We start from the raw sequence: 22,663 nt of genomic DNA, 5'->3' as shown, positions 1-22,663 counted from the left end.
CTGTGATTTTCATCGTGCACATGGCCGGAATTAGCATGATTATGGATTATGTGTGCAGCTAAAAAAAAAAGCGCTCTGATAAATCTGTGTAAAACACAGATTGCAATGATGATGTAAGCTGTTGTTGACTTTCCCAGTCTGAATGACTGAGGAAAGGATAGGGGGTGGGGTGTCATTAATCCAGGGCTAGTGGTGACTCGCCAAGAGAAAATGGGGTGTAGTGGGGGATGGGCGAGGACACTGTTATGACTGGTGCTTGGCTGCGGGACAAACTCGCTGAGGCCTTGGTATGTTTTTTTTCTTCCTAATTCTCCCCCCCCCCCTCTATCGCTCGGTTTCAGCGTGGAAATGCGGCTCCATGTTGGCGTGAACATGTGAAACGGGCGAAGACATTATATTTAATCAACTCTGAGGACAGTTTCAGCATTTGCAAACCCCGGCGTGATTTTTGGTGGCTTTTTTAATTATTATTATTTTTAAGGGAAATCAGGTTAGTTACCGCTCTATGGTTGTGTTTCAATTACATGTGGACGGAATTAGAAAATACCCTGTTATTCTAACACGAGTGAGCTATTAGTTTTGATTATTTAACGGAACACACGTGGAATATTTTTACATAATGGGCTCCCGTCGTCACGGGTTAATCTTTATATTGAGCTTTAGTCCGCGCCGCTTTGAAATAACAGTTACAGGAGCTCATTTTTGCATGTCGGGTCACTCCAATGTGTCTAATGTCTGAAGCCGTTACAGGCTCTCAACGCCTACCTTTAGCTTTAATATTATAACCTTATCGTAGTTCATATATGTGGGAAAACCACCATTCTTGCAATCGGTTAAAGAGATGACACGGTCTGACTTGAATACGAGAGCTGTGGAAGATATCGCCAATTGAGAGGTTTTTGTCCAAGTAGGTAGGAAATTGTAGCTAACTTGTTAGCATAGCATGCTAGGTTAGCTAGTTAGCTTGTTGGAAGGCTCAGAGCGGTAGCGGGCTGTCGACCTCACTGTATTTGTTTGAAATGCAGTTTCAGAAAAGCTAACTTTACTCTGTTGTCGTGAATTGCGTATATTTTTGTATGAATAAAAAAAGCTACGGGTTAATAGAACTTTAAAATATTTGATTGGCAGATGCGGCTAAGTGCTTGGGAGGAGCATTAAATGAAGTACAGACCGCCTTGCCTGGCTGGCATGTGTACTGACGGGTACGGCCGCCGCCGAGGCAAAACTAATGTTAACTCGCACGTTAGCTTTTGATTAGCTTTTATCACTGCACATTGCCACTAGACACCACGTTAAAATTGCATCTACACAACTTTTAACTATTCTTTGGTGGTGAAGTTAAAGGGAATGAAACGCAAGTAATTAGCCTTCATTTGACAATTATATCTGGAATGCTAAGGCCGGTAGCGCCCTTTCGCACACCGCATGACATGTGGACAATTGTCAGCCTACCTAGAAATACAGCAGGAACTATTTAAGTGTATTTATTGCTACTCTGTTAATAGATGTGCTGATAGTAGAGAGTTTATTTTAAACAGAGTTGTCTTAAAGGCACTTGGGGGCAGTTTGAGTAATTTATGAGCACACACTGCTGATAGTGACTTGTCACACACCAAAGTTCAACTCATTCATTCATCGCTAGCTCCCTGCAGACTAACATGATGACAAATGTATTTAACTTGGCTCCAGTCAGACAGACGACCTTTCGCCTAAAATGGTAACCAAACAAAATCTGATTTGCCCAGTCGAAAGTACTAATATGCAAAATACCACATGAAGAAGTGAGCTATTGTTGGTTAATATTCTAGGCAACGGCCGCCTTTATTACATTGAATCAACAGTGGAACATCTGTATTTCGTTTCCTTTTTACTATTTAAGTGTATTTAAGGCATGCGTCTCTTTTAGAGAAGTACTGCATGGATTGGTGCCAGGCATGGCACACATATCCGTTTGGTGTATTCAGCTTTTTGCATTGCTGACCTAGATTCTCTCATTGTTTCGTGACACGCCCCTTCCTTCAGAGCATTTTACTCAGGTTGCCTTCTCATCCACTTGCTAACAAGCCGTTGCTAAAATGTTCGTTCTCAGCAGGGTAATTTGTCATGGCACTGATAGGGAAACTGTGTCCCGCGTCAATGTTTGGCAGGGCCTGTCTGGTTCTCGGAAAGCTGGAGCAGATTATATACCTCCACTACATGGGGAGAGTTGGGCTGCGAGTAATAAGGGTGCCACTCATGAGTCTGACTTTTCATATCAAACTTAAAAGATATGAAAATATGTTTTGTTGACTTTGTTTGTTTGTTTTATGGAGTGATTTCACACCAAGCAGCTTTTGTATATATAATGAACTGTAGTGTAGTTACTGATTTTGTAATGGGACATTTATGTTTGTATTTTTCTTCTCCTAGGGGCTGAAAGTTGTTTCCGAGGACAAAAGCGCTATGATGCGCTTCTGAGGATATCACGATCACATGGGTAACACATATCACTATTTATTGTCCTTCCTTGCCCCCCCCCCGTAGGTATTGCTTGGTGTCTTTCTCTTGGTTGTGTTGAAAATTATATTGCTAATGCCTAGTGTAGGGACTCTTCTAAAGAAGAGCACAGCAGTCTTTTATCTGTGGTCTAACCAGAAGTCTAAAGTACGGAGCAAGATTTGGGCTTATTGCGGTAATTTCAGGTTTAACCCAAAGGGGGTTGTATTCGTACAGGGTTACATCACCGTAGTAACTTATGCTGCAGATATAACCTATTTACATTTGAGATAAGAGATCAGCAGGTACAAAATCACTACATGCTGACCAATCAGTTGTCTGTAAAAACAAACAAACAAAATGTTTCATCACTCTTTGAAAATCCCTCTGAACTTGGTTTGTGGATAATACTTAGGGCTAGAGTGTTTATTTTCTTCCTCCTTTGTTTTTTTTCTCCTTGTTGTTCTATTTGCCTTAATACGTGAAGCTGACACTTTCTCTAAGCCTGCTTTTGAATTCTGTTTTTATAATTATTCTTTACTTGCTGTTAAACACCATCAGTGCTGGACTTGAAAAAAGAAAATTGTCTTACACCCTAAACATGATCTAGTCGTTCTGATCATCCCATGTCCTTAAGGTGTAACACTGAGAAGTCCTTTAACTTACACAGTATTTTTTCCAGCTTTTCTTCCTTGCTTTAAATAAGCTGCACTTGAAGAGTTACTTTTAGCAACTCTTTTTCCAGTTTCACTGACCAAAGCACTTAAACTACACACACATTTATACAGTACTTTCAATACTGTAATTTGCCCCTTAAGAGCACTCTTGTAGCTGATTTGTCTGCAACAGCTGTGTTCCTTTCATTCTGTATTTTAAATATTCATATTTATAGACTTTATAAATATCCTCTTGCTTTGTAAAATCAGTTGTTCTGCTGCCAGTTGATCTGTCTGTGTTTGCGGTTGGTCACATGCTGCTAATGCGGCCCCTTTCGTGTGAATGTCCTCATAGCTAGATTAGGAAACCCTGAGTTAACTTATTAAGATGCTAACTACTGTCATGTGACCTTATAGCCTGATTTCTGATATTGGGTAAGTGATCCCAGATAAGGAAGAGATATCCTGGGAATGTTGAAATTAGGGCTGGGCGATATGGCCTAAAATTCATATTGCAATATAATTTGAAGCATGTTCGGTAACGATATATATCACGATATATTCTTTTCTTCTGTATAATGTATTTTCCACACTATAAGGCACACTTAAAATCCTTTAATTTTCTCGAAAATCGAGAGTGTGCCTTATGTATGAATTTTGGTTGTGCTTACTGACCTCGAACCGATTTGGGTGTGCAGAAATCTGTTAAAAAATGTTTTAGTACAACTTTGGTAAGCCGCACTGCTTGATGGATTGTCAGAGCATTACGGCTGCCGTAGTGAGGAGCTTCGCGGAGTAATCTGGGTCCAAAACTCCGTCAACTTCAGGTCCCAAAGTCAAATGAACACTAAGAGTTAAAAACGGTCTAAATTCTTTCATCTTAAATCATCAGCGTTGCTGCTTTATCGGGTGTAACAATTAAGTTTTACATCCAGGCATCCATGAAAACAGAATTTATTAAATTTAACAGGAAGTTAGCTCGCTAGTTTACATCTAAACATGACATACCATGTTCTGACAGAGATTTTTGAAACTAATTAAAACGTACAGCTCTGCTACCACTTCCAACATAAATGAAGACAGAAAACTAAACAGCAGTGGTGTTTGCAGGGTTACTGAAGTTGGACTACCTGGTATATAATGTTGTGCTACGTGATTGCTAGCGACACAGCTATGTTAGCATAACATTAGCACAGTGAAGCTGGAGGATAAACTTTTTTTCCACTCGATAAAAGTTAACGTGAGGGATTCTGGTGGTCAGGGACAAATGCAATCGCATAGCAGGATGCTATACACGGGCGAAACTTCAGTCAGGAGAACAACTGAGATTATTCATCCACAACACGAGGTTAGTTATTAATATACTGCAACAATATGGGAATAGAGCAGCTGCGAGAGAATTCAGCATTAATGAATCAATGTTACGGAAGTGGAGGAAGCGCAGTTTTTGGCTTTCCCCATATTTCAAAAGTGCTTCATCTCTTTGCTATGACTGTCGCCCGGCATAATTTGCAGATGATAATGGTTGTAGCCGCTGCGATGCTTTTGACCAAAACAGGCGCAGCTTGATGACATCATCAACATGCGCTGTCGCGATAGAGCGATATAGTCAAAATCTCTATCGTTGGCCAAATTTATATCGTTTCTATCATATATCATTTATATCGCCCACCCCTAGTGGAAATGACTACTTATGTAGTACAGGTCCTAGTAATAGGAGTGTGAAAGAAAATGTTGAGAATCCAGCATTAATAGATATCACCAGGAATATCCTAAAATGCTTGGATTTTAACTAAAGTTAAAAGAATAAATGAGGCTGAAATGAGAACCAGAGAAACTGGAGAGAGAGAGAGAGAGCAAAGTGGCATGTAGCATAAAATATATGAATAGTTTGTTTTTGTCTTTAAATGTAAACCAGTGCTGCCAAATTATTATTATAAGAAGTTATTTTATGCTTGTAATCTCTAAATTCCTGCAGTTAATCAGGCTCAGTTTCATGATAAGTCACATATTTAACTGCATACTTTATCTTTAGGAATATCATGTTGATGTTAGTGAAGCTAATAAGAGAGTGAATTATCTGAAGATGAAATGCAGACTAAGAAAACTCACACAGAAAGCTTCAAGCAGCGAAGTGGTAACCAGAGACAGTGGATTATCAATGACATGCAGGAAATTTAAGTGAAGGATCTGAGTCTTCTCGTAAACGAGGGGAGATATTGAAGGACCTGCCATTGAAGACAAGCAGTATCACAGATTGAAATTTCAGGGGATGGTAAATACATTAGAGGTTTAACATCACAACTCTATTATCATTTGTACTGGTGTAGTGGTTAACATATTTGCCTTCCACGCAAAAGATCCCAGGTTCAACACCAAGAGGAGACACAGTCTTGGCCTCAGGAGTTAAAAGTTAGTGGACTCCTAACTGTGAATCAAGCTTGGAATAAGGGCGCAGCTGGAAGTACCTTCTCTTTGTTGGTTCTTCCTTTTTGACCTCAGAGTTGTTCAGTCTGTTTTTCTATGTTTAAAATGGCTTTACTGTCTCCTCCACTTCTCATCTGGCCCTTGCCTACTTAAGAGTGGAGGAGTGGGTTGTCAGCTTTTTTATTGAGGGATCCCCTCCCCTCAGTGTTATGTGTGACTGAACCTGCAAAGATAAATAAGCACATTTGCAGGTGCAGTCACATTGAGCCCTAAATTGAAAATCCACACAGCATCCAAAAATGTCCTTCTTTTTTCTCACATCAATGAATAATTGTATTCTATTTATTTATTTATTTTAAAAGTAGAACCTTGAGTCTTACATTAGCTGGTATAATGTTAGCATGTAACCAGCTGTTGTTGTTGTTGTCCAAAGATGGGAAGTTCGCATTTCTAATTTGCTAAGAATATACAATTGTCACATGTTTTCTTGTGTTAGAGCCCCGACTGCAGTTTAGGAGATGAAGCTTGAGGTGAGAAGAAAGAGTATGAGGTGGAAATCAGGCAGGAGAGAGAGGAGTGATGGAGGCAATATGATGAAAATAAAAGAAGGCAAGGCAACATGGTGGCTTCCACAAACTAATGCCAATATGTATTTGTCTATGTATTTATGTATTCATTCTAAGTTGATGAGGATGCATTAGTTTGTTAGAAAAATGAATTACACACCCATCTGTGTATATTTATTAGTGCCATAATTTTTTTTCTATCAGATAATCTCGAATTACTTATTCTAGCTTTAATCTTACTGTGAGTGGCTATGTGACAGACGTAGACCTGTCAGTTATTGTGACTTCATGTTGTGTTGGAAGCGATACATAAATGTTAAAAGGTCTAAACTATTAAGATTGTCGTGACAGCCTTTACAGAAAAGTGACCATGACTGATATTCAGACGAGAAGCCAGCATGTTCAGATGCTGGCAGATTAATCAAAAGAAATGCATGTCTGAAAGGGTTTTGGGTAGACAGCTGACTTATGATGCTTAAGCTTTGGGAGTTATGTCTCTGAGCTATTAAGCTGCTAATTAAAATTTCATAACAAGCTTGAAAGTTACCTAAGAGATACTCATAACTCTTTGCTCACCATTTAGACCTGACTTGCATTCAGCTTCTATTTATGTTTGCTTTTAAAGACGCGGTTAGCTGCTGGAGTTTTCTAATGAACAATAGGTGTTGCTACTCAGACTGTACGCCACATCAGTTCAGAAATGGGAAGATGGGAAGGAGTCAAAACCGGAAGCAAAGACATTGGCAAAGTTATTTTTCCACAAAGTCTCGTGTTTTAAACTATTGACACATCCCCTTTTGTATAACCTGTGAATCACTGAGCTTCTGTATTGGCGATTGTAACACGATTGTACACTCAGGTTCTGCACCCAGCTGTGGAGGCACAAGCTGGGTTACAATAATCAAGAGGTTGAAGTGACACCAGAACTGCTGCTGTCACTAGCAGATGTGATGTCAGGTTTGTGAGCATAAAAGCTCACACAGCAGGAGTGCTGCATCAGCTTACATTTATTTGTGCCATAACCATCAAACAGAGATTTTAAGGTGAAGACAGTGCTGTGACAGTAATACACTGGTGGCAAGGGGTGCATATTTTATATAAAGGTGTTGTTAGTTGTCATTTTTTGTTTCCTTCAGTAGAGCTTATGGGAGATTGTGATTTCTTTCAGGCTTTTTGCTAAGTTCTAGTCATACTGCTTCATTGTGAGAAATGTATCCAGCAGGACTTTCTGACCACCTTGTTATGGATTACTGAAGGGCTTGTACCAGATTCCAGCCCTTTTGGTTGAGTTGGTCTTGGATCTGAGCCTCGGGGATGTGGCTGGAGACATGTTGACTTTTTCAGCAGGCTGGCATCGTGGAAACAGTAGACGTTCTGTCCCTCGTCCAGTCCCCTTGTTTATTTCCACAGTCCCATTTAAACAGTGCAGGTTCTGCATGAACAAATATGGAGGACAGACACAAGTACTCGATGGATTATTGCCGAGGTTTAAAGCCCATCTTTCCCAGACGTTTCAGTCTAAAATACCCTGTCTGCCTCGTGAAGGCGGCTGGTAATTATTTCCTGTTGTAGGTTAATGAATGGAAACTGGTGCCCTGCCTAGAGCTAAGTGGTTTCTGCATCCACAAATAAAGAGGAACAAGATGTCGTCATTTATCAAATGACATTTGCGATTGCCTACTTCTGTTTTTGAATATCGAAGATGTAGGTCAAGCAAGTTAATTTATTTTTAATGATTTCATTTAAGGATTCATTTTCATTTTCAGTGCATGTATGACCCTTTTAAAACTTATTTAGTGCGCCAGAATACCAACTAATGTTTTTGCAGTCCATTTATGTTGTTGTTGATTTTAACACATGACTGATCGAGATGTGTACCACTAGAACTCGTTTGCATTTCACTTCTGCAGTGTCTAATACCACCGGCTTTTAATGAACTCTGTGCTCTGTGCTTTACTTTTACAGGCTCCTATCCTGTGCTGACCCAATGGTTTAATCACCAGGACTAAAAATGAGCATAAGCAGTGATGAGGTTAATTTCCTGGTTTACAGATATCTGCAGGAGTCTGGTATGTTCAACAAATCAATATTTGCTCAGCTCTGCTTGCTGTTGTAGTAATCGCACTGTTAGTAGTTTTAATATTTGGTCATGAATAACTTTTAATCTTGCATCCTTTGAGTCTGTGGAAATGAACTTTGACTTCATCCTACTTTTTGCATGATCCGTTCTTCCCGCAGGCTTCTCTCACTCTGCGTTCACCTTTGGCATAGAGAGCCACATCAGTCAGTCCAACATCAATGGAGCCTTGGTGCCCCCTGCTGCCCTCATTTCCATCATTCAGAAAGGCTTGCAGTATGTGGAGGCTGAAGTCAGCATCAATGAGGTCAGGGTCTGTCTTTGCATTGCTATCGACTGATTAGTTCACACTTGAAACATGCTGGAAAGAATAGGTGTAGTGTTTACTTATGTGTCGATTGCTCTGATAACAGTGTGACCACTTCAGTTAGAAATTCTTTTTGGAAATCATGAATGCCAGACCACCTGGCTTGTTATGAACACACTGTTAAAAAGCCAAAATTCATGTTGTTATGGAAGGGGTGAATCTTCAGCAATAATGCTGCTTTGCTTATTTCAGCGAGGCAATGCCAAACACATGCTGGCTGTGTCACAGCTGCTTGGCTCTGTTAAGAGCCTGGGTGCTAAACTGAGCAAGTAGTTTCACAGTCAGACCTGTTCCTCTTTATCACATTCAGTTTTTCAAAACTAAGATGGCTGCTGTCAACGTGCTAATATTCCAGCTTCCTTTTCCCCCCCAATTGTTTTCTCCAATCATTCCAACTCTTTTGGTAATGGGGTTAAATAACACTGTATGTTCTCTTTGTAGGACGGCACCTTATTTGACGGGCGGCCAATCGAGTCCTTGTCTTTGATTGATGCCGTAATGCCAGATGTGGTCCAGACCAGGCAGCAGGCCTACAGAGACAAGCTGGCCCAGCAGCAGGCGGCAGCGGGCAGTGGCAGCAGCACGGGGCCACAGGGAAGCACCAAGAACGGAGAGGGCGCTGCCAACGGGGAGGAAAATGGATCCCACGCCTTAGCCAGTAAGTTTAGCTCATGGTTGTAAACAATCTGAATCAGCTTCTGAACTACCAGCTGTGTTTTCTTGTCTCATGTAGGATGTTATTTTGAGCTAAATGCCTGATACACAGTTATAAAACAAAGGAGTGTTGGCACATTTTCAAACATGAGTACACAAAACACCTAGATGATCTACTTTTAGTGAGGCAACAGTACAACCTGAATTAATGTCACAATCAGGTTATGAGTCAAAAATTATTTTTTTTTGCTAATTTCACTAGAATGGCTTCATAATATTCTGAAAGACTGCATCTTGTTAAAGCTAACCTCTTTGATTTTTATTTTATTTTTTTGCATGATTCTGTCTGTGTGACCTGTTTAATCTTTCCCGTCACGGCTGCGTCACAGTTTGAGGGTTTTGTGTTGTGCTTTTCGTTTGGTTGGTTTTGGCCTGACTTTGTTGTACAGTTGTGCTGTCTGTTGTTTTATCTTAAAAGGATAATTCCAGTCTGCCTTGTTTCCTCCGTTTTCCCAATGTGTTTTAAATACGATAACACATTGAGAATTTGATTCAGATTTAATAACTGCTCCCTACGGCACGATTCAAGTTTTCGAGGATCAAAATGAAGTCATCATTAGCCGGTTCCTTGTGAGTGTATAACATGGGGTTGACTTGCTTGTATTTTGCAGATGACTCTGATTAGCTGCATCCAGAAAGTCCTTCTTACATTTATTTATTTTTTTATGTGTTACACCCGCACAGTTTAACCAAAAGGCTTTTCCAGTGGAAATGGGCCGACATATCCTCAGCATAACCATGTATAATATCCACAAAGCTTATAAAGAGGTTATACACACAATACAGTAACATTATGTTGATGCACAGTACGTATTACTCTGCGAGGCTCCCGACTACGGTAGCTATAATGCTCCGACAATCCATCAAGCGGTGCGGCTTCATAGCTTAGCAAAGTGGTACTAAAACATTTTTGACAGATTTTTGAGCGCCGTGTACCACATCAAATCGGTTCGGTAATAATGACGGTGCGTATGAAAGCAAAGGCACTGCGCATACGCGTTTTACCCATATTCTATCGCAATATTTCATTTTCTTATCATTGCCCAACATTATTATTACCGTGAGCGGTATGATGTGGCCCAGCCCTACCCGCAATAGTTCATGTGTGCTGGAACTTTAGGACTTCAAGAACACCGATGACCTACAATTCAGTACACTGCTTAAACACCTCCACACTGAGGATCCGGTTCCTGCTGTGTGGACACAGTGGTGTTAACCATCTGACCTCAGCACCTCGTGCTTGCGGTTAAGCCACTTTTTATGAAATAAGTTCAAGCGATGATATACTGGTGTGCTGCTGTGGGAATGCTGTGGTTTGTAGGTTGGGTGATGTCAGATTGCCATCATGACTAATCTTGTACAGTGTGATGCTGTTTGCTAGGCTGGTTGTTGCACAATAATGTTTAGTGAAAACTTGTTACTCCTTTTCAAATAAACTTTTGTAGCAGAAGAACAGGACTCTACTTTTTCTTCTTTGCGTTCAATGAGAGGAAACTAGTATGTGCTCATATATCATACCTTTTCATTATTTTTTTCTCATCATTCATGTATTTGCTTCTCTTTTCCTGCTGCACTGCATTCGCTTTGCTTTCTGAAAAATTGCACAGTACTTAAAGAATGCTCAAGTTTTTGTTTCACGCTCCTTCCTGTAGATCACCACTCGGAGATGATGGAGGTAGACAGGGATGTGGAGATCCCCCAGAGTAAAGCCATGGTCTTGAGGGGCCACGAATCGGAGGTTTTTATCTGTGCCTGGAACCCAGTGAACGACCTCCTCGCCTCTGGGTCAGTATTACAGTTTTCTGATGCAAACGTGGGATTGTTATGGGCGAGAGTTGGTGCAGCTAAGCGTGTTTCTTTGAAACCTTCACATTATCACCTTTTCACCTTGTAATTCAAATAACCAAAATGATTTAGCTTATCCTTCTTGTCTTTTTTATATCGGTTGTAATTTAAGTATTTTTACCCAGAGTTCACTCTTGATGATTTATTATAAAGAGTCCAGATCTGTAAACATAGTTGATCATTTTTAAATGGTTGATTTATAAAAAGAATAACTTGTGTGGAATAGTCAGTGAGCTTTTATCACAGCTAAATGAATGTTTCTCAGTTAGAGTGTTTTCCTGGACATTTGCTGGTGCACTTCAGTGTAATCACCAGAGATTGGCAGTAACACGTTACTTTTTCAATTAACGAGTAAAGTAAGGGATTACTATTGCAAAAAAGTAACTAGATTACTGTTGCTTTCCCATTAGCACGCTGTGTTACTGCGTTACTAAACCTTGATTTTGTTTATGAGAGTGTCTAATGACAATGACGTGTGAGCGTGCGACATCCGTGGCAGCAGCAGACGTGTGCAGATCAACAATGGATAATATGGAGTGTTGGAGAGAGTACAACCATGCAGCGTTTAAAGCTGGGAAGTACTGACATTACTCTGAGTTTGATTCCGTAAAAAGTGACAAAAACATTAGCGTCTGTTGTACACTCTGTGTGGGAAGAAACGTTCTTTCTACAGCAAAAAAATTAAATTGAAATCTAAACAAGTACCGAGCACGCTGCCACAGGAATGTGAAATTCAGAGAAACCCCCAGATCCCCTCACTGACATGACCGCTGCAGCAGTTTTACTTGCTTCTATTTGAAAGAGTGAGTGTAAACACAAAAAAATATTTTATTTTATATGCTGGGATATGCAGAAAATAGCTTTAAACAAATTTCTTCAAGTGAGAGAATGTTGCATATTTCGTAATTTTTGCTCGATGCAATGTGCATAAAGTTAAAAGATTAAAACAAATAAAACAAGTTTTAAAAATTGTTTTTTATTTGATTTATATGATGGATTATCCAGAAGAAATAGAATTGGGCTGAAAGGTCTGGTGCTTTAGGTTGTGTATCTTGTTTTTTAAAAGTATCTAAGTAATAAAGTAATTAATTACATGTGAAAATAAGTAATATCCTGTTACAAGTAACAATCCTGTTACTTTAAGTAACAGGATTACTTTCTTGGAGAAGTAATCAGTGTAATAGTAACTAATTACTATATTCAAGTAACTTGACCAACACTGGTAAAATTTCCCACGTGTGGGACTAATAAAGGTTATCTTATCTTAATCACGCAGAGGAATCTCTTTACATGGGTGGAGTGTGTATTCAAGAACAAAACATGCTGCAAATGTGACACATTTTTCAGAAAACAAATGAATCCAATGCAGCAGATTTCCTGACAGGTGTTGATTTAACCGTCACTGACAGATAAAGTGACAAGAATCATTTTTGGTGTTAACCCCCTGGGGTCCAGGGTATAATTGGCCGTTTTTGACTACTTTTGATTTTAACTCTATATTTCACATTTAAAAACTGTTTATCTTGCCTTGTTTAGTATCATTTTTTTCAGCACAACCTCAAATATCTGAAATTTGTTTTTTCATTTTGGCATACTATATTAGCACTATAGATCTAAATTCAGACAAAAAAATTCAAAATCCGAGTAGAAAAACGTTATATTTCTTACTGTAAAACCCACAAACATGTTTAACGAATCATTTTCATAACTTGAAATGCAAATAGAAATTGTACATTTCTAAAAAATTATGCACAAGTTTTGCAAACAACAAAGTTATATGGTACCATTTACCTAAACATGCAGCCAAGGCCTCAGGTGGGGTTTTTTTATTTAACCATTTAAAACTATTTACAGAACAATCAGGTGTGCTGCATCAAAAAGAAGGCACACAAATTATTTGTGCCAGTCCAAAAATAATTTGTTCAGTATAAGACAGAGGAGAACAGCATAGGCCTAAACCCTGCAGGTCTGACAGCAGGAGGTGTATCAGTCCTGTTTTCCATGTGGGAACAGCGTTTACACTGGGATCTGCCTTTGGTGGCTTTTTTGGAGCAACTGTGACATTCAGCAGTATAACTGACACACAATACAAAACAATAACTACACAACACACTAACTATAGCCTCTAAACACGCTAAACATTATTAATGTCCCACATGTGAAAGCTGTTTCGTCTTAAAATGGTCATGTGATTTTGATGCGCCGGCGTGTCTGTTGACCCCAGAGGGTTAAACACAATGTTAAATTCTTCTCTATTTGCTTCAAGTGTCAAACTCTGTGCACTTTATTGCCGTTTTACAGTCAGGCTATCTATAGCTGGTGGCTTTTTTATGGCTTTAAAACCAGGTAGATAACCTCAAGAGTAAGCTTTGTTTCCATGCACCTGTTAGGTAAATGGGCCGTACATTAAACGCTGTATTTGCTCTACTCTTATCTAATTACTCGGACCAAAGTTTGTTAAACACTTAGTCAGACAAACCCACTCATAAATCAGCTCTCTCTGCGGTTACATCAGACATAAACTTCTCCACTCCTACGCTCCACTGTTTGTCAACATGGCTCAAGGGAAATGCCTGAATTTTTCAGCAGTTGAACAAGATGATAAAGAAGAATAATGCATGCAATCCAACAGGATGCACAACCACTATGTGGACTAAAAAAGGCTAAAAATAACGATCATCTGAACGAAAGCTCTGTTCAGCAGGAATTAAAAGCTGAAACATGGCCAAATAAAGCCAATAACATTTTAAACCTTTTTTCCAAACTAAACCGTCGAGTCTTAATTTATAATGGTAGGCAACCAGAGGTAAGTATTCAGCTGGCTGTTTGCTGTGTATTCAACAGTCTTGCTCCTCAGTATGTGCATGCGTCTTAAAATAAAATGGAGGAAAAAAGCGATTACATCTGGAACAATCCTGTAATATAGGAGGGTCTGCGTAAAGGGCCAAGTATCCACATAAACCAACGTGAATGAGTTTTGTGCTTGTAAAATCTCTTTCTCCTTTTTCTTCAACAGATGATGTGAAAAGTTTTGATAGGGATTTTAAAAGATTTTGGATTTGATGATTTGGGTTCAGGTTCGATAAAATGCCTTTAAACCCCAACCCTACTCAGGAGCAATGATGGTCAGTTTTATAACCTTATCAGTACCGATTTTAGAAGTCCAAGTCATGTGGGTGTGCCTAACGCAAGGTTGTTTTGACTCCTTCAGGTCCGGGGACTCGACAGCACGGATCTGGAACCTGAGCGAGAACAGCACAGGCGGATCCACCCAGCTGGTTCTGAGGCACTGCATTCGGGAAGGGGGCCAGGACGTACCCAGCAACAAAGACGTCACCTCACTAGACTGGAATGTGAGTGAAAGTGGGAATGTGTCAAGTTAAACTGTGGAACCCACAAACTAACACGATCATACCGAGTGCTCTGTGTTGGTCATCTAGTCTTCGGGTGTGGGTTTGTGCGCCTGTGTGCATGCTAATAAACACAGCTTTATCAGGAGGCATTCCTTCTAACTATAGCCATGTATAAGGAGGCACTCAGATGAGGGAAAAGGCCTTTTCCAAAACCAAGCTGCAAACATTTTGTGCTCTTTTGCTCTTATATTTTCCTGTTACCCTTTTTTGTAGTCAAAGTCGATGCTTAAAATGAGCCTCATTCACTTGCTCATAAATTAGTCATAATAATTTGGCTGCACCTAATGACACCATGCTTCTTTCCTTCAGAGCGAGGGGACATTACTAGCAACCGGCTCATATGATGGCTTTGCTAGGATATGGACAAAAGACGGTAAGACTCTGGCATCTTCTGCATCGTAGCATTTCAGGCGTTCGTCCCTGGTCTCTTTCCAAGTGGCATTTGGTTATTTTTTTCAGGTAACTTGGCCAGTACTTTGGGTCAGCATAAAGGCCCTATATTTGCACTCAAGTGGAATAAGAAAGGAAACTTTATCCTTAGCGCTGGTGTGGATAAGGTGAGACACATTGCTTTTCTTTGTATTTTTTTATTATTATTTATGAATGTTTTTGGGGTGGAAATTTTCGGTCGTTGGTTTGGATTCCTGGTCTGACTAAAACAAACAATTTGAACATATTGTCTTGGGTTTGATTGGTCAATACTCAAAATATTGCCCATTTTTATAGAATCAAATTTAAAAGCAAAAAATTCGTACTGATATTCTGCTATAAAGGGAAAGTTAAAAATGAATTTGCATAAATGATAATTTAATGACAATTATTTTCTATAATTTTCTTCCTTTTAGCAATAGCAAATTGATGCCATGCACGTCTGTGTGGATATTTTGGATTTGTCTCAGTACGTAACATAATCAGGTTGTTGTATGTCATAAATGTGAAGGGCAGCGTTTCATCTGAAATCACAAAGCTATTTGTCTGTCCAGTCAGAATTATCAACACATGGTTCAACATTGCCACCTAGTGTACAGAAGTATATTAAAACCTTGTCACCTTGGCATTCTCATGATTGACCAAGGGCTGGCGTATTGTGATATAAAAATGTCGTTATGTTTGTGATATAGTTGTGTAGTTTTGTATTATCTCTGCTTGTGCAGCAACAAAATATGAAAAGATTGCAAGATGTTAAAAAGAGAGTGTTTTATTCTATGTAATGTTTTTGATTGTTTTTTATAAATGACACTAGTTCGTCATAAAAAGCATCTCTATCTTCACACAGACGACAATTATTTGGGATGCACACACGGGAGAGGCGAAGCAACAGTTTCCTTTCCATTCAGGTGAGTGACAGGAGTCAGCTGGATTGTTCACATGACGTTTCCTGGAGTGTTTCTGTTTTTAGGCATACGTTACCTTTAGTTGAACTGCAGTGTGTGAGCACAGTGAGAAGACCTTCTCTTATTTCTGTCTAGTTTTTCTGGACATTGTGACTGAGCTTTGATCCTGTGATATTCAAGCTAGTATATCTTTACACACAAGGTATCATTTCAGCTTTGAATGAATAGACAAAGCTTTTTTTCTTTTCTTTCGTTTTAAAACCACATGTTGATCTAATGATCAGATCTTAGAAATCTTTACTGTGATTTGTTCTTTGTGATCTTCTACGTCAACTTACTGCTGCATCAGCCTTAAGCTATATCTTTACCTCTCCACAGCGCCCGCTCTGGATGTCGACTGGCAAAGCAATAACACATTTGCCTCGTGTAGCACAGACATGTGCATCCATGTGTGTAAGCTGGGCCAGGACAGACCTGTGAAGACCTTCCAGGGACACACGGTGAGAATAGAAACACTCCAGTGTTAGCACTCCATTGCGCAATTAGGAAAACAGCTCTGCTGCTCAAATGCGCTGTGTTTGATACGTGCGGTGACTTTTACAGAAAGACAAAGGGAGAAGTTTGTTGCCCAGAGACACAAACAGAAACACGTTCCTTCATTATTTAACAAGATAAACTGGATCAGATTAAAACATTTATGCTGCCTGTCTACACTCCTTCCTAGTTGATGACTTGTAAAATATTACTTTTCTAGTTAAATGAATATCTGCTATACCAAAATGATTTACTATTAGCTGAAAATGACGTGTTGGATGACGTTTTCAAACCATTCCTTTAGGTAGACAAGCAATAAAACACGGTTTCATCTGTATGATTGCAAAATTGTATCAAGTAAGTACAGGGCTCGCAAAATTTCAAAATCCCTGGTAGCCCTTCGGGCAGGGACTCTTCAGCTTTTGGTAGCCCGAATAAAAAAAGAGAGCAATTTTTTGATTGATGTTTTGTTTCCTGTTTTGTTTCCGTTACAATATTATACTTTAATGTATAATATTGTAACGGAAACAAAACATTAATCAAAAAATTGTTGAAACACAAATTACAACATTGTATAAAAATTACAATCATCAACTCAAATACTTGGTTCTAATTGAACAGAAATTTCTGTGAACTTGTAAGAACTGTGTAGAACATGAATCAGTCTGTGTCAGATCCTCAATCTGAAATTTCCACTGAAGTCACGGGTAAGAGGCAAGTGGAACCAAGATCTAGGCCATTTGCTTTCTGAAGTTTGCAAAGACTGCTAAATTTTGCCAGTGGTAGTTCACTCTTTGCAACATAGTATGCTGTTCTAAACAGATTTTCAGGTTTATTTTTAGTATGTTATTTGCAATTGGTGTTTGTTCTGGGAAAGATATTGCAGACTGAGCAATAATGCATTTCTTGCATTTCTCATGGGTTCTAATGGGGGCCTTTCTTAAAATTACTGGTCCCAGTAACAAAGGCGCTTGTCGACTCAGAAGTCGAGGGAAAACCAACACCACACCCGGCAGAACATTGTTATTTACACGGGTGCACATAAGTGGTCCGCATCTGCGCATTTGCTGTCAAAATAAAAGACGCGCACCAGATAAGAAGTTGCAACGCGCGTTTACGTCCATAAAGAGGCAGTGTTTTTGTCCGCTAGAGTGGGATTTTCACGGCACATTCTGCACCACATCTCTGTGCGTTCGTCATTTGTTTGAAGCCAGCTCACCTCCTGCAACCACTTTTCCGAGAATACGCGCTTCTTTTGCGGTTCGGACTCCTTCTGACATTTCTTTGGAGGTGGAGGAACACCAAAGTTAATTGCTTAAAGGAGCTTCTTCGACATCTTTAAGAGTTCTAAACAAATGTCTGTCCTCCTCTAGAAAATCCTATGTATGCAAACAGGCGTTGCAACTTCTTATCTTGTGCGCGTTTTTTATTTTGACAGCGAATGCGCACCTGTGGACCACTTATGTGCAGCCCTGGTTATTTAGCTCGTCATATTGCAGCCACAGAAATTCTTTTGTCCATGAAACCATAAAGCTGCACTTTCTTTTTGCCTTATAGTCTGATTTGTCATAACTTTTCCGTTTTGTGGTAAGCTTTTCTTTGGCTGTCACTTCTTCACGCTGACCTGTCTTATTTGGCTCAGCAGAACTAAAATATATATCCTGCTGCTTTTACACACGCACTCACATAACGCTCAGCGATTCTCTGCGCGATCAACCTCTCACATGTTTAAGCTTGCTGTGGGAGATTTCACTTGTCATGTTTGCATAGTAAGCTAACGATTGATAAGATGATGTCAGAGGAATTGGTGCAAATTATCGTCATTCACCAAACAGAGCTGTCGCTCTCTATACACAGTTTGCGCGAGTGAAGTGAAAGCAAAAAACAAGCGCAAATTCAAACGCGATTTCAATATGTCACATATTGACAGTGGCTCACCGATGCCAATGACATAATTACCCAGCTACATTTCCGAAAGAATGCAAAAGCATTGACATATATTTTTTTCTTCCTATGATAACCCGACGGGCAGGGCAGAGATAGATTCTGGTAGCCCGACTGGCAAAATCGCTAGCCCCGGGACGTCGGGCTAGCGATTTTGCGAGCCCTGAAGTATCAAAAATAAGAATTTTTCAAATATTGCTGCTGCATGAATAAAAATGTTTTTAAAAAGTGTAATAAAATGTGTAATGAAAAGCGTTGACAGTACGATTAACTGTCAATATCTAAAATGTTAATGACAAATAAAGGTGGAGTGTTGGTTAAACTTATATTCAGTCAAACATCATTGTCACAATTTTCCTTGGTAATGTACTAAAGCAGCTAGTATCAACCTTTTCACTCTCCATTTTCTCTACATCACACACGTTGGCCACACTGATTAGCAAGAGGCAACTCGGTGATGCTTGTTTACTTGCTAATACTAGCTGTGCTTCCACACAAAGCCCAGATCTGACTGATCTCAGAGCAGTAAAGGCAGAGCCAGGTCCGCTTGACCCGCACATTGTGGTCTGATCAGGTGACAATAGCAGACTGCAACCACAAGATGGCAGTAAAGTAAAGGATGAATGCAAACTGGCAGGGAGCTTTGTGACAGCTGTCTGAGATGAAAGGAGAGGGATCACTTTACAGTGGTTCAGTTAAATTTATGTCTATTATTAGGTTTGACTATATTTAGATGGAACATTACTGTGTTACTTAATATCAGGGTGGCACTCCCTCCTTTTGGTTTCTGATAAAAGTTATAGTGCTCATAAAGTGCATTCAGTCAGTGGTAAAAAAAACACAAACTACAATTATTATACCATTATGTGTCACTGCCATTATAATTTGTCTCTGTCATAAGCTGATGAGCCTGATAGGCTGGTTATTAACTAATTTATTTCATAGAAATATGGACTATGCAGGGCAACATGATTGTTATGGCAAAGAGTCTGTTTTTTTTTACCCTTCTCATTTTTGGCCAGTTTGAAAATAAAAATATGAGCTGGAGTAAATGAAACCCTAACCTTGGAAAAGATTTGTGTAAAGTCTTGAATTTAGAAGAGATTTTTGTTTGGTCATAAGCCAGTGTTATCAGTGTTATGTAGTGTATTGTATTATCTATGGCCGTGTGCACCAGTCAGATTTTTTGTTTACACTCACGTCTTTCTCGCCCTAGAATGAAGTGAACGCCATAAAGTGGGATCCTACTGGCAGCTTGCTGGCCTCCTGCTCCGATGACATGACCCTAAAGGTCGGTTCACGCAACGCAATGAGGCCTAACAGAAAAGAACAAGCCGGGCCTTCATAGGAACACTGTATCCCAAGCGTACATTACAAGTCAAATTAATAGCTTTTAAATGTTGCCTTGATTTTCTCTCACATAGATCTGGAGTATGAAGCAGGATTTGTGTGTCCATGACCTCCAGGCCCACAGTAAAGAAATCTACACCATCAAGTGGAGCCCCACAGGCCCTGGCACCAACAATCCCAATGCCAGCCTCATGCTGGCCAGGTAAGAATCGAATGAAATATGTTCCTAGTTTTTCATCTTTTCTCTCTCTATGTCATGTGTCAAAGGGGATTTCTATTTGTAAGGGAATGTTTATGGTATGTAAATTGTTGTTGGTGGAACACCTTTAGAAAACAGTCACAGATATAAACAGATTGTTTATAGTAAATGGCCTTTTCAATACTAACATTTTGGGAGCTTTTCAGTTAAACGTAACTATGGCATGAGAGTTAAATGCTTGTTTGTTTGTCTGAGATTTGATGTATCCCTTTGAAAGAACAGTCCAGAGAAAAATGTTTGCTTTCAGTTGGATGTGCTCAGGATTTGGACATGGTTCACTACACAATGCAAATAAGAGTTGGCTGTGCATTAGCCAGCATTATTACTTCCTTGTATTCTCTCTGAATTCAGAGTTCATTAACTGCATGTTTAACTGAATAAACAATCATTGTAAATAATTAAAGCTTAGAATGGGTTATTGGTTTGTTAACGGTAACATCGAGCAGCCTAAAAAATACATCTTCATTTCTGCGTCTGGGATAACGCAGCTCTGCCATGTTTGCTTCCCATCAGTTACTCTCTGGACTGGATTTTTAGATTTATTTAGGGGTGGGTTTCAGTTTCCGTTTTAAGTAGCAGTCGTGCCACTGACACAGTGTATTTTATATCTGGCACATGGTTCTTGACACATGACCCTTTGCATCCTCTCTCGTTCCCCTCTCTCTGCAGTGCGTCGTTTGACTCAACAGTGCGTCTGTGGGACGTGGAGCGGGGCGTGTGCATCCACACTCTGACCCGCCACCAGGAGCCCGTCTACAGCGTGGCCTTCAGCCCAGACGGCAGGCACCTGGCCAGCGGCTCCTTTGACAAGTGTGTCCATATCTGGAACACTCAGGTCTGTGATGCTACCTTCAAATTAAAAGCTGATCTGGTTAGACATGCTGAACCACAATATTCTAAAGATGTTGCCTGTTATTGATGAATCTGTGTGTCTCTCTCCAGACGGGTGCTTTAGTCCACAGCTACCGAGGGACAGGTGGGATCTTTGAAGTGTGCTGGAACGCCACAGGGGACAAAGTAGGAGCCAGCGCATCTGATGGATCGGTGAGTTTTGCTGCCTGAGAGCTTCATCACTCCCAGTAGTATCCACCCACATGTGCTCTGGCCTGTGTCTACAACTTTCACACCACCTTCCTGACCATAGAAATGTGTCAGCCCCATTTAATATAGGTCTTACCAAGCTGTTCTGATAGAATGGGCTGGGGGTCTACTACAAGTACATCTGCTGCTAGTATTACAGTAGCAGAAGTATTTGGTCATTTCTCTTGCTTAGTAACTTTCCTAAGCAAAATTGACTGTTTGACTGTAGCCATGACCTGAGCTGATTATTCTGTGAGCTGTCAGCTAACAGCCTCTCATAAATGGTGAATTCAGAACTTTCTTTATATTTGTTGGATTTGTTAGCACTTTTGGCAGCCATGAATGAAGCACTTCAATCTAAAGGCTTCATTTAAAATGCTCGATCAGGGCAAGATTTATGGTCATCATGGCATCAAATAGCCGTCTGTCTGTTTACAGATGCTTCTTAACCCTCTGGCCTTGTTAAAAATCACTACCCTTTCAGCTTGTTCGTGGCCAAAAATGGCCACCCCTTTACGTTTACAAAATGCTATAAAATTCATATATATTAAGAAAAATTCCCACTTTTTTTGACATGATTTTTTAGATTAGTACCAGTGCTGTTCATGAAAATCAAAATTTCATTCAAATTCATAATTTTAACCCTTTAAATACCAGTTAGATCACATAATCCTAGGAACTCATAAATGGAAAAAATCACAAAACCCCAATTTTTTTCCAAATAAAACATGCCATCTGATTTACTTTCTAACCATGATGGAGGTTAGATGCATAGCAATAATTAACAGTATCAATGACTTTTATACATCTTTGTTTTTTTGTGCAGTGACAGAAAAACATAAAAACTTCCTCTCAGCTTGTTCGTGGCCAAAAATGGCCACCCCTTGTTTACGTTTACAAAATGCTATAAAATTCATATATATTAAGAAAAATTCCCACTTTTTTTGACATGATTTTTTAGATTAGTACCAGTGCTGTTCATGAAAATCAAAATTTCATTCAAATTCATAATTTTAACCCTTTAAATACCAGTTAGATCACATAATCCTAGGAACTCATAAATGGAAAAAATCACAAAACCCCAATTTTTTTCCAAATAAAACATGCCATCTGATTTACTTTCTAACCATGATGGAGGTTAGATGCATAGCAATAATTAACAGTATCAATGACTTTTATACATCTTTGTTTTTTTGTGCAGTGACAGAAAAACATAAAAACTTCCTCTCAGCTTGTTCGTGGCCAAAAATGGCCACCCCCTGTTTACATTTACAAAATGCTATAAAATTCATATATATTAAGAAAAATTTCCACTTTTTTTGACATGATTTTTTAGATTAGTACCAGTGCTGTTCATCAAGACCAAAATTTCATTCAAATTCATAATTTTAACCCTTTAAATACCAGTTAAATCAAATAATCCTAGGAACTCATAAATGGAAAAAAATCACAAAACCCCAATTTTTTTCCAAATAAAACATGCCATCTGATTTACTTTCTAACCATGATGGAGGTTAGATGCATAGCAATAATTAACAGTATCAATGACTTTTATACATCTTTGTTTTTTTGTGCAGTGACAGAAAAACATAAAAACTTCCTCTCAGCTTGTTCGTGGCCAA

The 22,663-nt window shown here is 39.4% G+C and overlaps 1 protein-coding gene across 3 annotated transcripts in view; it reads left to right on the top strand.

The window, feature by feature from the left end:
• Positions 1-247: 247 nt before the first annotated feature.
• Positions 248-22,663, top strand: part of tbl1xr1b (TBL1X/Y related 1b) — a 32,490-nt gene continuing 10,074 nt past the window's right edge. Inside the window, exons 1-15 of one of the 3 annotated variants that reach the window (XM_085139727.1) lie at positions 248-287; positions 2,410-2,476; positions 8,090-8,193; positions 8,363-8,508; positions 9,010-9,226; positions 10,935-11,067; positions 14,339-14,480; positions 14,850-14,913; positions 15,000-15,097; positions 15,817-15,877; positions 16,253-16,374; positions 19,569-19,643; positions 19,777-19,904; positions 20,631-20,796; positions 20,904-21,005. In XM_085139727.1, the coding sequence (XP_084995853.1) occupies positions 8,136-8,193; positions 8,363-8,508; positions 9,010-9,226; positions 10,935-11,067; positions 14,339-14,480; positions 14,850-14,913; positions 15,000-15,097; positions 15,817-15,877; positions 16,253-16,374; positions 19,569-19,643; positions 19,777-19,904; positions 20,631-20,796; positions 20,904-21,005 (1,512 nt within the window). In that variant the 5' untranslated portion in view covers positions 248-287; positions 2,410-2,476; positions 8,090-8,135. Of the gene's footprint in view, positions 288-312; positions 912-2,409; positions 2,477-8,089; positions 8,194-8,362; positions 8,509-9,009; positions 9,227-10,934; positions 11,068-14,338; positions 14,481-14,849; positions 14,914-14,999; positions 15,098-15,816; positions 15,878-16,252; positions 16,375-19,568; positions 19,644-19,776; positions 19,905-20,630; positions 20,797-20,903; positions 21,006-22,663 lie in introns of those variants that run through there. The other 2 variants (XR_014870518.1, XM_085139726.1) reach the window with 2 other exon arrangements.

This window comes from Neolamprologus multifasciatus, chromosome 18 (assembly GCF_963576455.1).
Source record: "Neolamprologus multifasciatus chromosome 18, fNeoMul1.2, whole genome shotgun sequence".
Lineage (NCBI taxonomy): Eukaryota > Metazoa > Chordata > Actinopteri > Cichliformes > Cichlidae > Neolamprologus > Neolamprologus multifasciatus.
Note: the sequence above shows the minus strand (reverse complement) of the source record. Positions and strands in the feature narration are given on the sequence as shown.